Raw genomic sequence first — 12260 nt, 5'->3', positions numbered from 1 at the left:
GGATTGAAAATTAAAAAGTATTAATTTATTATTAATTATACTGAAATATTTTGCGGAAACATCTGTTAGCTTTTAAAATAAAACCCTAAAAGCCATTCATTCTGCTCCATTTTTTCATCGAATTAAATGAAAACACGAAACACACATTTTTACCACTAAAACACATTTTTTACACCACTTCCACGCTTAAAATATCGCCGTTTAAACTTCATATAGCTACGCCCCTTGCAGGTCCTTCGACAATCCATTCAAGCCAGCAAGTTTGGAGAGCGTGTTGAGTTTAATCAATTCATAACGTCGAGATGGAGCCGAACTCACTGAAGGTAACGTTTGTTTTCATGCGTAGATTTATTCCAGTTCCTCTCTGCCTGCTTTAATTAATGCCCACCTTTCTGTAAGCACGCGCGCGAGCCGCTAAACTTTCACGCGCTGAAATTAATGCATCTGTTTGAAATGTAGAACATGTAAATTTGTTTAATTGTTGTAATTATGTGCAGGAAACAAGAGGTGTATGGTATTTGCAAGTCGAGCGTAAAGAAGCGAGGGTTTCTGATTTTTTTTTTTTTTTTTATTATTCATTCATTTCTTTACTTGACTTCAATCTTTTTTTTTTCCACAGTGGGTGGGCTCGTCTTGCGGTTTACATGGACCATATATATTCTATAAAGCCTTTAAATGTACCCGGGATGGCAAAGCGAGAATCCTCGCTCTCGGAGACTTTTTCTTCGTCAGATGCAAACCCGAGGATCCTATATGCATAGCGGAGCTCCAGCTTCTCTGGGAGGAAAGAACAAGCAAGCAACTTTTATCCAGCTCCAAACTTTATTTCCTACCCGAGGATACTCCCCAGGGACGATCCGTCGCTCACGGAGAGGTAGGAATGCCTGAATCGCTTTGTTTATTTCGAGGATTTTTTACATATTCCGCCGCTTCTCTTTTGTTTACTGGCCGTGGATCTCTCAGAGGCATTCAGGAACCCATGCATTTATTATGACACTGATGTATCGATGGGCAGAAAAGAACTGACCTACTGCGGAATTCGCTTTTTATAGTTGTAGACTTCAGCCTTGTTTGTCTATTGTGGTGTCAACATGCTGAATGTGCACTTGTCCAGCTGCGCTCAATAAGACTGCAGCCGCTGCGCTCCGTGGGGTTAATTGTGCCATAATAATAATAATAATAATAATAATAATAATAATAATAATAATAATAATAATAATAATAATAATAAAAGGGGGAACAATCTAAAAGCAACAATCTATCTCCTGCCTGGGCTCTGTCATTTTCATTTCTGGTTAAAAGCGTGTCAGATATGCTGACATACGGAACGGAAATTGCGAAACGCGATAGTAATGAATGCATGATGGGATCAGATACAGCTCCGTACAATAGTTATTTTGTAATGCGGCTTGATGTTGAAAGAGGCAGTGGGAGTCATAAAAAGGGTGCCAGAGGCGAGCCAAGCCAGTGCTGACACGTCCTAACTATATACTCTCCTCGCTTTGCATAATTTTCCCCAGTGAACATTTCTGTCCTCAAACAATGATATTGTCAGCTCACATTTCTTGTAACCGCGCCTGCCTCGCTGTTGTTGGCACAGACATGCTTGGTTATGATTGACTATGGCCATATGTGGCGCTTGTGATCCTATTACGCTGAATGGAATTACACTATAAAATGGGATTTTAAATATTAGCCATTAAAGATATTCAAAATTAAAGAGAGCATGCTAATTTGTTAGCATTTAATCAATTTTAACAACTTAAGCTAGTCTATGTTGGTCACAAATCCTGCCTCGATATTTTTGATTGTAATAAGCTGAAGTGTCCGGTTCTGTCATCTTCAGTGGTGATGGGAGTTGTGTTATGACAGATGATGTCTACTTGTTATGAAGCGTCTTTAAACTTGTGGGTAAAAGGTTTTCACTGTTGGAGAAGCATTGTGTTCAGGTTTAGCTGGTCTAGCTACACCAAACATGCAATTTTCTTAACCCCCAAGGCAGTTGTTGCCAAAGAATGGTGCTTCTTAGCTGTGTTTGTCAGGATAAATGGTCTGTAAGACAGCTTTTTAGAATTAATTGATGAATTTTTTTACTATTTTTGTAGTGTTTTATTCCCTATCCAGTTAGTGATAGCTAATGCTTATGTCAACAATGATAGCTAGCTAAGCTATGTACAGTAAAGGCAGTAATGAATATCACATTAGCTGTGTTTGTTAGGATAAATGGTCTGTAAGACAGCTTTTTGAATAACTTGAAGAATTTTGTTACTATTTTTGTAACGTTTTATTCCTTATCCAGTTAGTGACTGCTAATGCTTACGTCAACAATGCTAGTTAGCTAAACTATCTACAGTAAATCTAAGGCAGTCATGAACATCACATCAGCTGTGTTTGCCAGAAAAATGTTTTACATGTCACAGTCTTCGAAAAAAAAAAGTAAAAGTTTGTTTATAGTCCACTAATGTTTATGCCTAACTGATTTAGGGATGGGGTTAGTGCAGAAGTCAAGCTTGCTAGCAAGATGAGATTATTTACTGTCAGCAGTTATTAATGAGGCGGTTGCTGCAAACAGATTGACTTTCAAACTTGTTCATTAGATTCAAAAAGTCATAACATTTTATTTAAATAAAATGTTATGACTTGTATCCAGGCCAATATTTGCATTTATAATACTAATTAGCATTCAGAGCACTAAAGTGTTGAGTAAAATGATCTTACTTTGTCACTAATTTATTCGCTGGTCTTTGAGCTGCCGAGCTTGCAGGGTTCTACTCTGAAATCCTGATTGATGTTCACCCAAAGAAAATGTATGCATGTTCCTCCATTAGTTTTACTGGCGAAATTCTAACAGCTTGTTTTATCAGTGTCCCAAATTAAGAGGTGAGAAACAAACAATATGTGTTGTTTTTCTCTCTGATATAATGGCAGCAACACTTTAATTGCTGCCTTCTTGCTTTTGATCACTTTGCGGCTGCGTGGAGCTTACTCTCTGTTGCTGTTTATAGGGGACAAAGCCGTGTTTGTACTTGACTCTTCCGCTGATGGTTTACTTACATTCTTTCCTCTTGAGTAATAAGAGCAGCTATCACATTTCCCTTTCATGAGAAAGGTGGCTATTTATGGCCAGCAGCTTAGACAAGCTATCATCCCTGTGAATTCTTCTTTTGAGCAGGGGTATCTCCTCTTGAAACCCCCCTGGTGTTAGCATTTAACAGACTGCAATTATTTAGTAATTACTCTGAGTGCATGCATTGGCCTTCCTAAAGACCAGACTTGTACAAGACATGCCAGCTCCACCCCCTTTATTCCCACAGACTTATTTGCATTGCAAAATGCTCACATTCCAACTCATTGACTGTAGCTGGAAAATATTACTTATTTAATAACACAGGGTCTGCACTGCCAAATGTAATCACACATATTTGCCACATGTTGTAAAGCACATTGACATACAGTTCCAAAAAGGAAGTAAAGCTATTTTTCTGCGTAGATTATTGATTTTATACTCATAAAACAAACAGTTAGTTTAAGGTACTGTAATTTATTTGAGTAAATTGTAACTAGTACATGCCAGAAGGATAAGATTAAGTTTTACTGCTGAAATCAGCTACTTAGTTTCAAACTGTTGTGTTTTACATTAAGTTAATCTTTAACAACATTTGTCCTTTAAATTTTATTAAGGATTTAGAATTACAGTGAATTTGCTCTTCATGAACAGCATGATGACATGCATTAAAAATGTCCTTATTCAGAATAAACATCTTTCTTGCACATTTTAAAGCCTGCTACTTATTTTAAATGCACATAAATAGAATAAATATAGGTTCTTTTAGTTCACGATATGTGCAAATAAATCTTATTAGTCTATGCAGTATTATTATCACAAATAACAGTTTGAAGAGCAGTATTGGTTGACTATTAGATAACCAATACAAGGGATGCACACCTAGCAGGCCAATAACATTTCCAGCCTGTCGGATGGAGTCTCTCTCTAGTAGAAACCAACACCTGATCCAGATGACAGAGCCCCAGATATCAAATGTCACAGAATGTAGGAAGCCGTCCGACGACAGGTGACAAAGAGAGGAGTGAGGAAAGTGTGTATTTATTGCAACTGATATCGTCATTGCAATACTTCACAATAATACTGTATTGCGATCATGTAGCGCTGCAATATTATGCAGCTCTTTTGCAAAGGACTATCACAACAGAGTGGAGTCCTGTGCTTCGTCCTCTAACAATAATGCATTTCACGAAGTTATCAAGATCACTCTGTCGTGAGAAATAAATGTTAGTTTGTGATCAAGCCATAATATGTTGCAGAAGTAATAACGTTTTAAATGTATTTAAGCAAGATAACATGGAAACATTTTTTCCTGGCAATTACAGCCAAGCTGTGCCACTTGTTAGAAGTGACTGACAAAGGTTAATGGTTAGCTTGTTAGCACATTTGACAATGGCACCAGCACTTCTGCTGAACTGGTCAAGAAATAAAACATTACAGAAATGGCGTCAGAGCTTTTAAATTGTAGTTTGAGAAAGTGAAATGTAAATTGTCTTTTGCATGACTAGCACAGCTGGAAGGTGTTAATTATTGGCAACAATCAGGAATTGGGACTTGGCAGAGCGTTAAACATAAACATTAAAAGTGTTGCTGAACTACTGAAGGACATAGTAACAAACTTTTTTAATATATTTTAATAAAGTGCCTTGTCAACCACAGCTAAGAAATGCCAAGATGTTCATTGCTGTTACATTTGGGAGTTCTCCCATTCTCTGATTGAATTTCAACTGTGTCAATCAACAAATAGAAGAACGATGACGTTGCTTTTCGTCATCGTTCTTCTATGTTTTAGAATCGTAGTCTGCCTGTAGTTTTAGTAATGCCATCTTGTTCGAATCGGCACGTCTCTCTTCGCAGTTGGTTATGGTCCTTTACAACGCAGCCAGTCTCTGGTAAGCTTCATAATGGGCTTCACAAAGCGATTGGGTCAAATTTAAAACCTCAACAAAGTCCACGCCTCCATCCGGGAAGCAATCATGTCTCAATAGCCAAGAGTCCAGACCCACTGTACCAAGAAAAGCATAGAACAAGAGGCTGTTTTTTTTACCAACTAGTGGAAACATTATCCTTGGCAAATACGCAACGATGTGCCTCTTATTAGCAATGACTGTCCCAGCATTACAGTTATCACTAAACTAGTTATGACTTATAACATCCAAGCTGTTTCAATCTATCCAGAACAAGGTGGCAGGTAATATTATTTTTACAATTAGGGCAGAGGTGTGTTAATTGCCTGAGGGTTGACAATGTCTCGTTTCCACTGCATGGTTCGACATGGGCTGTTGAGGTTTGATGTCAGCGTGTGCAACTAATAAGAATAACAGGGGAGACAATGCTGAACCAGCATTTTGAGTTAATTTGTCACAATTAACTTATTTGCTGGATTAAAAACATAATTTCAATGACTGGTATTTGCCACCCTCTGAAAGTCTTTTTTGCGGTGCACATTTTGTCACAAGTTGTAAAGCTACTAAAGGAGACAAAATATCAGTCTGACTGGAAACAGCTTTCCTTTGTGGATTGTGAATTTTAGCGCACACCACTTAAACACATCATTTTCCTTTTGAAGCTTCAGAGATCAGACTCCGGGTTTGTATAATTTGAACGATGAAATGTTATAAGTGCTATGTAGCCCGGCCTCAATTAAAGGGCTCGTTTTTTTTCTCTGAGCAAATGAAACTATTTACTGTATGTTACACAGCAGTGGAAATCGCCCTGACAACTTGGAGTCAGTTTATGACCTTCACTGAGCCCATTCAGATTTTCGCTGACTTTGCCCCACAACACACTAATCTGCACTGCATGAGTCAGCTATACTGGAGCGGCGCTTGCAGATGCAATCCATAATCCAAAGACACAAATAGGAGGAGGAAAATACAAACAAAAGGAAAAGAAAAAAAAAAAAAAAACGATGCCCAAAAATGAACACATTTATTTATGCTGTATGTTTTAAAAAGCAGATGTTAAATTCCACACTTGGGTGGTGAAGGTAAACATTGCAGAGGGATTGATTTTCATAAACCTCACATAAGCTGGTTTCTTTCGGATAAGATAGATTTGTGTCTCTGTGGCAACACTAAAAACTGTAAATCTGTAATTGACTGAATATCAACAGCTTAATTTGTGCTTGTGAGTCATACAGATATGACTGCGATAAGCTGCAGTTCTCAGGAAGTGTGTTGTTTTCACAAGGTTTAGGTGCTAAATGAGAACATATAGTCTCATGAGATAAAATGTCCAACCTGCTATAATTGTAGTTTGCACTGTATATTTGTAGATCATGCTAGATTTTACAGGAGTATTTTCACACAGTTTAGAACAGAGTCTGAATGTGAAATGTAAACAGCTGGTTGCACTTTGCTTTCATCTAAAGCTCGAGCCCAATATCCCGCAAATACCGAAAAACTTGTTTAAGCCTTTTATTAAACTTACTGGAAGTGGATTACTGATTCTTTTCTGCTTCGGAGCTCTAAGGTATGATGTAATTTCCTGATTATTTCTCAGGTATTTGTTTGCCTCTAGCCTCTCCTGCAGCTTGTTTGCAGTTTTTTTTTTTAGCTTTTTTTTTTTTTTCCCTTTTTGCTGTGGTTTGCAGTGACGGGAGGAACCAACCCGTGACCTACTGTGCTTGTTTTTCTTCTGTCAAAAGGGTTGGAAGGTCAATTCCTTTTAAACGCAGCCAGGCTGTCTTTCTTTCTTTCTTTCTTTCCTTCTTTTATTTTTGTAAGCGCTTTGGACTGGAAGTAAAAATAATGATTCGGGCGAGTGCGTGCAAACTCCCGGCGCCTGTGTTTTGCTGATTAGATGATAAACACATCAGGAGTGAATTTATGAATCTATTTATACCGAGTTAATTATTAACTCCATGTGCAGCGAAAGCTCAATTTTTTAAAATTTATTTATTTTTTATTTTTTTCACTGTATCCCAGCCTGACCGACAGTGTTTACCTCCACCAGTTGAGGCCAGCTTGGTCTTTAAACAGGCTTTGTGTCGGGTTGCTCACCCATTATGACAAACCCTCTGTTGGGGCCCTTTTGCTCTATTTGCCTGCCTGCAAACTGCCACTGACTAAACAGTCACATGTGTTTTAAAGCTCACCAAGTGACACAATATTTCTTGTCACACCAAATGGCCCGCCTCCTCTCTCCCCTCCTCTGCTCGCCCGCCTGGCTGTAATACACTTTCTGTTTTTGGACAGAGCTGTTGTAGATAACAGCTCAACACACACAACACCCACTTAATGTACACTCCTCCTTCAGGCTCTCATAATTGCTTATTCTTATCTTTTCACTGCATATCCTGCGTTTACTGCATATGCAGCATAATAGGAGGGCCGCTCTCGTAATGGGAATTCTGCATCTGCGGAGAATATTCCTGGATCATGTTATATTAATGTGCTATTATCATCACCTCTGATTTCATCTGACCTCTCCTCTCCTCTGTTCTGTCCCTGTAGCTGACAAGGCTTTGGCACACACACACACACGCACACACACACACACGCCGACAGGCAGGGGGACTGCAGCAGTAGGCCCGGTATTGATTGCTGTGGAAAACACTTTGGCATGCATCCAGAGCCATTTCTTCAGCACATGGCAGGAGTCCACACATGTGTTCTGGTGCTCGCAAAGCCAGCTTGTAGGGGAAATTAGATTGCATTCATTTGCTGCTTCTTTGATTTTAGTTTTCTCCTAAGGGGGGGGGCAAGCAAATAATTTTGGTCATCTGGGACACTGTTGAGTTAAGTCTAAGTGGCTTTGATATGCAGCGTTTGGATGGAGAAGGTCGTTGTGCAGAATGGCTGGAGCGTAAATGTGAGATGGGAGATTTTTACAGATTTTTTTTAATTTATTTATTTATTTTTTTTACTATGTCCAGCCTGCACATTAAAACAAATGTCCCCATGTTCAGATAACAATGGCAGTAATTTTTGTGGAGTAGAATTTTTTTTTTTTTTTTTTACACACTGTGTGTGTGCGCGTGCATGCCTCCTCCTGCTGCAGAACAAGTCATTAACTCTGCACACTGCCCTCCAGTGAATTCCTCACCATTGCTGAAATAGCATGTAAATTATTACCAGCTATTTTGAATAGTGTAATTTAAAACCTTTTAAAATGTAATAGCAGAGACTTCAAAGGCAATGAAAAAGAAGTCCCACAAACATTAAGATTTTCTTTCTTTTTTGTCGGTTTTTTTTTTTTTTTTCTCGCAGTCTAAGTAATAACATGTTTCCAGCGCTGCATGTTTGTCAACACGCCCGAGATGTTCGGCGTTTCTTAGCTTGGTTTGTTCCACTTTGTCATTCGCTAACCACTTGAGCAGGCAAACATTTGCCTTGATGCATGACTCCAATGCCTCCGGCTACAGTGGATCATTATTATATCCGCCGATGCAGCCACAGACGGGAAGCCCCTGCTCAGTAATCCAGTCGACATTTTTTTAATTCTTCACTTGTGAACTCTTGGGCACGCATCGCCTCTTTTCTCCGTCTTCATCGCGTCCCGCTAAAATGGAAGCATATAAGGCTGCAGTGATTCAAGCGGGGCTGACACAGCTTTTTGCTGCGGTGTCACCTTACATGATGAATGCCTCACCCACTTTCAGGAGGGCTTTGAAAACTCCTCTTATCTCGCCGTTTCTTGCCGTTGCTAATGCTGCAGAAGAATGCTAAGTTCATATATCACCACGGCTTGTGTAACAGCAATCTCTTAATGGAATCGGTGAATAAAAGATGAGTTCGGCAGCGCCCCCGTCGATATGCAGCAACTTTTATGCATATATGAATACGCTGCACAAATTAGGCAGTGCATCGCGGCAAAGAATCATTCTCACCCGCTTTAAATGGTGCACCTTGAACTCCTTGGAGTCTGAAAGCAGTCTCAACAAAATATATTCTGAGCCGATTGTCCCTGGCACACTTCCTGGAGCTTCTTTTTTAATTCCCAGATAAGTTTGTTTTGGGACACTGCAGTCAAGGTCAGCCATGGGGAGGGGAGACAGATAATGAACTCATATTGTGTTTCATAGCCTCGTTTTCTCTTCCCTCCTTCCTTTGCTCTGCTTATCCTGCTCTGTCTACATTGTCCATGTCACCATGTCCATTACTCAATTACTAATCTCCTATGGCCTTAGGAATTCCTGTGCTGACCTCTCAGAGGCAGCAGGCTGAAACCTTTGCAGCATGTCAGGAGTCCTCTGTGTGTGTGTGTGTGCGTGTGTGTACCCAGAGTATAGAAAGACACCCACCCACTGAGCTTCAGCACCCCTCGACTCACTAAACTGAGTGTCTTGTCAGCTATGTTTGCTCAATATGAAATTTCAGATGTTTTTAATTGCTGATCCAATTCGTCAGGTCTGGTCAAAATGAAGTTCAGCAATGGTGAGAAATCAGTTCTATTGAGAATGTTGGACTAGTTGGACTGCATTTTAACTTGCGGCCAATATCAGTGCATGACAAGGCGCTTCCTCTTTGAAAGATGTCCTGGTTTTGTTTGAACACATCAGATGAGGAAATTGTCACTTGAGATAAAGATAACATCTGTGGCGATTATCTGGCTGTATGCATATGAAAGATGGTCGAAACCAAAAAGTTAGAAGTGACAGAAAGCTTCAGTCTTTTCTTATGCATGACTGTCTTTCATATTGGTAGCATATGGCTCATCACCCAGGGTGACATGCTGTCAGAGGTTGGTGGGTGGCAATAATTTGAGTTGCATTCCAAATTATTCTTGTATTGTTTTTTTTTTTATGCACAATTTGAGCAATGGAGGGAAACATTTATATGTGCAGAATGGCAGGAGAATGATGCTGGATTTGTTATTGTCTTCCAGTACGGTGATAATTTATAGGTCTATTTTACTGTTTTTATAAGGGGCATTTGACATTCCGTAAATAACTTATCTGGTTAAACTTGAATTTAAATACTCAACACGAAACCTAGATTCTTCCAAAAAAAAAAAAAGATGTTTTAAACCCATCAAATATTTATTCTGCCCAAAAGAATATGATAAAGATCAAAAAAGATAAGGCTCCTCGCAAACACACTAATTTGTGCACAGCTCTGCTGAAAGATGTAGATTTTTTTCGTGAGTGGAATTTCAATGACGTTGCTGTAGAGCTGGAACCAGCATTCCAGTGAAAGTCAGTCAGTTTCTACTTTCAGTCCTTTATACTCCACAAATGCACTCGGTGATGATTGTGCAGATCTCACATTGCTGCAGTAACACCATGAACTATTGATAGAAGCACGCGTACAGGATGTTACATTTAGCTGCTTATGTTGCCTTGCGTTTTAACTCAACCATAAAGGCAACAGTTAATCAGTGCATCTGTTTATTTCTGTACCTGGGGCAAAATGACTCTAACACAATAATAACGTATTCAGGATCTGGAGTGTACAAATCCCTTTGGTTTATTTGCATAGTTAGGGTTACTGAATTGGCACCCTTGTGTTTAGTGTGTTGCTGATGTGTTATGTCACCCCTTGGCTGCGAGGTTGCAGTCCTCTGACCTATATTATCAAATGGCCCCGCTGGCTGTGTGTAACGGACGCCACTTTGCTGAACTATCAGCTGCCTAACTGGAAATGACAGCGCAGTGTGGATGGGCGGCATTTACATAGGGGCATGTCCCAGAGTTTCCAAGCCGCATCTTTGAAGCTCAAAATCCAAGAAGCGAGTCGCGGACCCCCCGCGGTGCACGCTGAAATGCCGCTGGAATGATTCATCTTGGATAAATTACAGGATGTCTAGAGCTGAGACATTTAGTCGTCTGATAAATTCAGGAGAATCAGAGTGATTTCCTTCAAGTTGTTGATTATTATTTTCAATATTAAAAAACCCCCCAAAAAATCAACAACAATTAAACACTGTTGTGACGTTTCTTTAAACTAGAGCTCGGATTATAATGTTGGGAAAATTTCACTCAAACTTTGAGTCAGAAACTGTGATGCAGTTTGTTGTGTCATAGAAGAGACTTAGAAGCAGCATAATTATTCTTCAGAGTGCTGTTTTGAAGTAAACAGCTGAATGACTCACTGAGCATTTTAAGTGCAACAGAATAATAAATATTTAGATGTGAGAATATGCTGCATGATAACATTGATGTCAATGAGTTGCGCTGATGATGCTATTTAACACCGGAGAACCAATTAGTGCACTTAAGCTAACATTAGCCGTCTATCTGAGCTTGTTTGCACAGGCTAGTTCCAGCTCAGCTCTCTGCATTTGAAGAGCTGTTCTGTATGGACAGGTAATGTTTCTTCTCTTTTATACAGAGAGATAGAATTTTAATAAAGTCGATTTTTCTGTCTTTCCAAACAGTTTATAGGGCTGTTTAGCTAGGGCGTGCGGCTGCAGCTGCAAATTTATAGGCATAGCATCCCCCTCAAATGAGCAGCTGTTTCTGGGTTAGTAACCTAACTCCACTGTGCAGAGTTAAACCAATAACCCTAATATGTTGTGTTAAATCAGCCCAGGCATTGTTGGTCCAAGTTTCACTAAGGACTTGGTTAACTAAATAACCCAAATTGTGCCACATTTTCCAAGCAGTTTTTTAGTGTGTATTTCTTTAGAATGAACTACAAAAATAAACCTTTTAAGCATCTGAAAATACTTCACTGAAAGTCTTAGAAATGTAAATATTTGCAGTTCTCAAATCCCCAGCCTCATTGTTTCCATATTTAAACCATTTTGATAGTGACAAGTTATTTTGGTTCTCTTTCGTACTTCAAACCAATAAAAAGATTGTGGCGATACAATAAAAATCATCTGGTCGCAGTGCCACTTCTGTGTTTTTGTATGCATGATGGTAACTCGGGTTGGTGCAATAATGTTATTGTAATTCTTTCTCAATAACCGACTTGGCCGGCCTCGTTCTCAGAAACTGTGTGCAGAAAAGTTTCTTAATTCTCCACTATTTACATATTTCTCAACCAAATCTCATGTCCTATGCAAGCCACAAATCATTTATCATCTTCCTGCTCTCTATAGCTCTCCGTCTGTAACCACTTTGAGTTTGGCTTGTAGCGTCAAAAAAAAAAGAAAAGAGAGAGAGAGAGAAAGTAGTCTCAGAACATAACGAATTGTTTTATGGTAGCTGATTTTTTTTTTTTTTTTTTTTTCAGCGCTGCAGCTTACTTCATAGACTGATTATATTGGAGACTGTGCTGACAGCTGCTGAATTGTGCTCACCTGT

General features: G+C 39.3%; 1 protein-coding gene across 2 annotated transcripts in view; it reads left to right on the top strand.

The window, feature by feature from the left end:
* The first annotated feature begins 297 nt into the window (after positions 1–297).
* arid5b (AT-rich interaction domain 5B) overlaps positions 298–12260 on the top strand; it is a 108901-nt gene continuing 96938 nt past the window's right edge. The window contains exons 1-2 of one of the 2 annotated variants that reach the window (XM_044135604.1): positions 298–323; positions 620–874. In XM_044135604.1, the coding sequence (XP_043991539.1) occupies positions 303–323; positions 620–874 (276 nt within the window). In that variant the 5' untranslated portion in view covers positions 298–302. The remainder of the gene's footprint in view (positions 324–619; positions 875–12260) is intronic. The other variant, XR_006372474.1, reaches the window with a different exon arrangement.

This window comes from Gambusia affinis, linkage group LG13, assembly GCF_019740435.1.
Source record: "Gambusia affinis linkage group LG13, SWU_Gaff_1.0, whole genome shotgun sequence".
Lineage (NCBI taxonomy): Eukaryota > Metazoa > Chordata > Actinopteri > Cyprinodontiformes > Poeciliidae > Gambusia > Gambusia affinis.
This window is presented reverse-complemented; position numbering and strand designations above follow the sequence as displayed.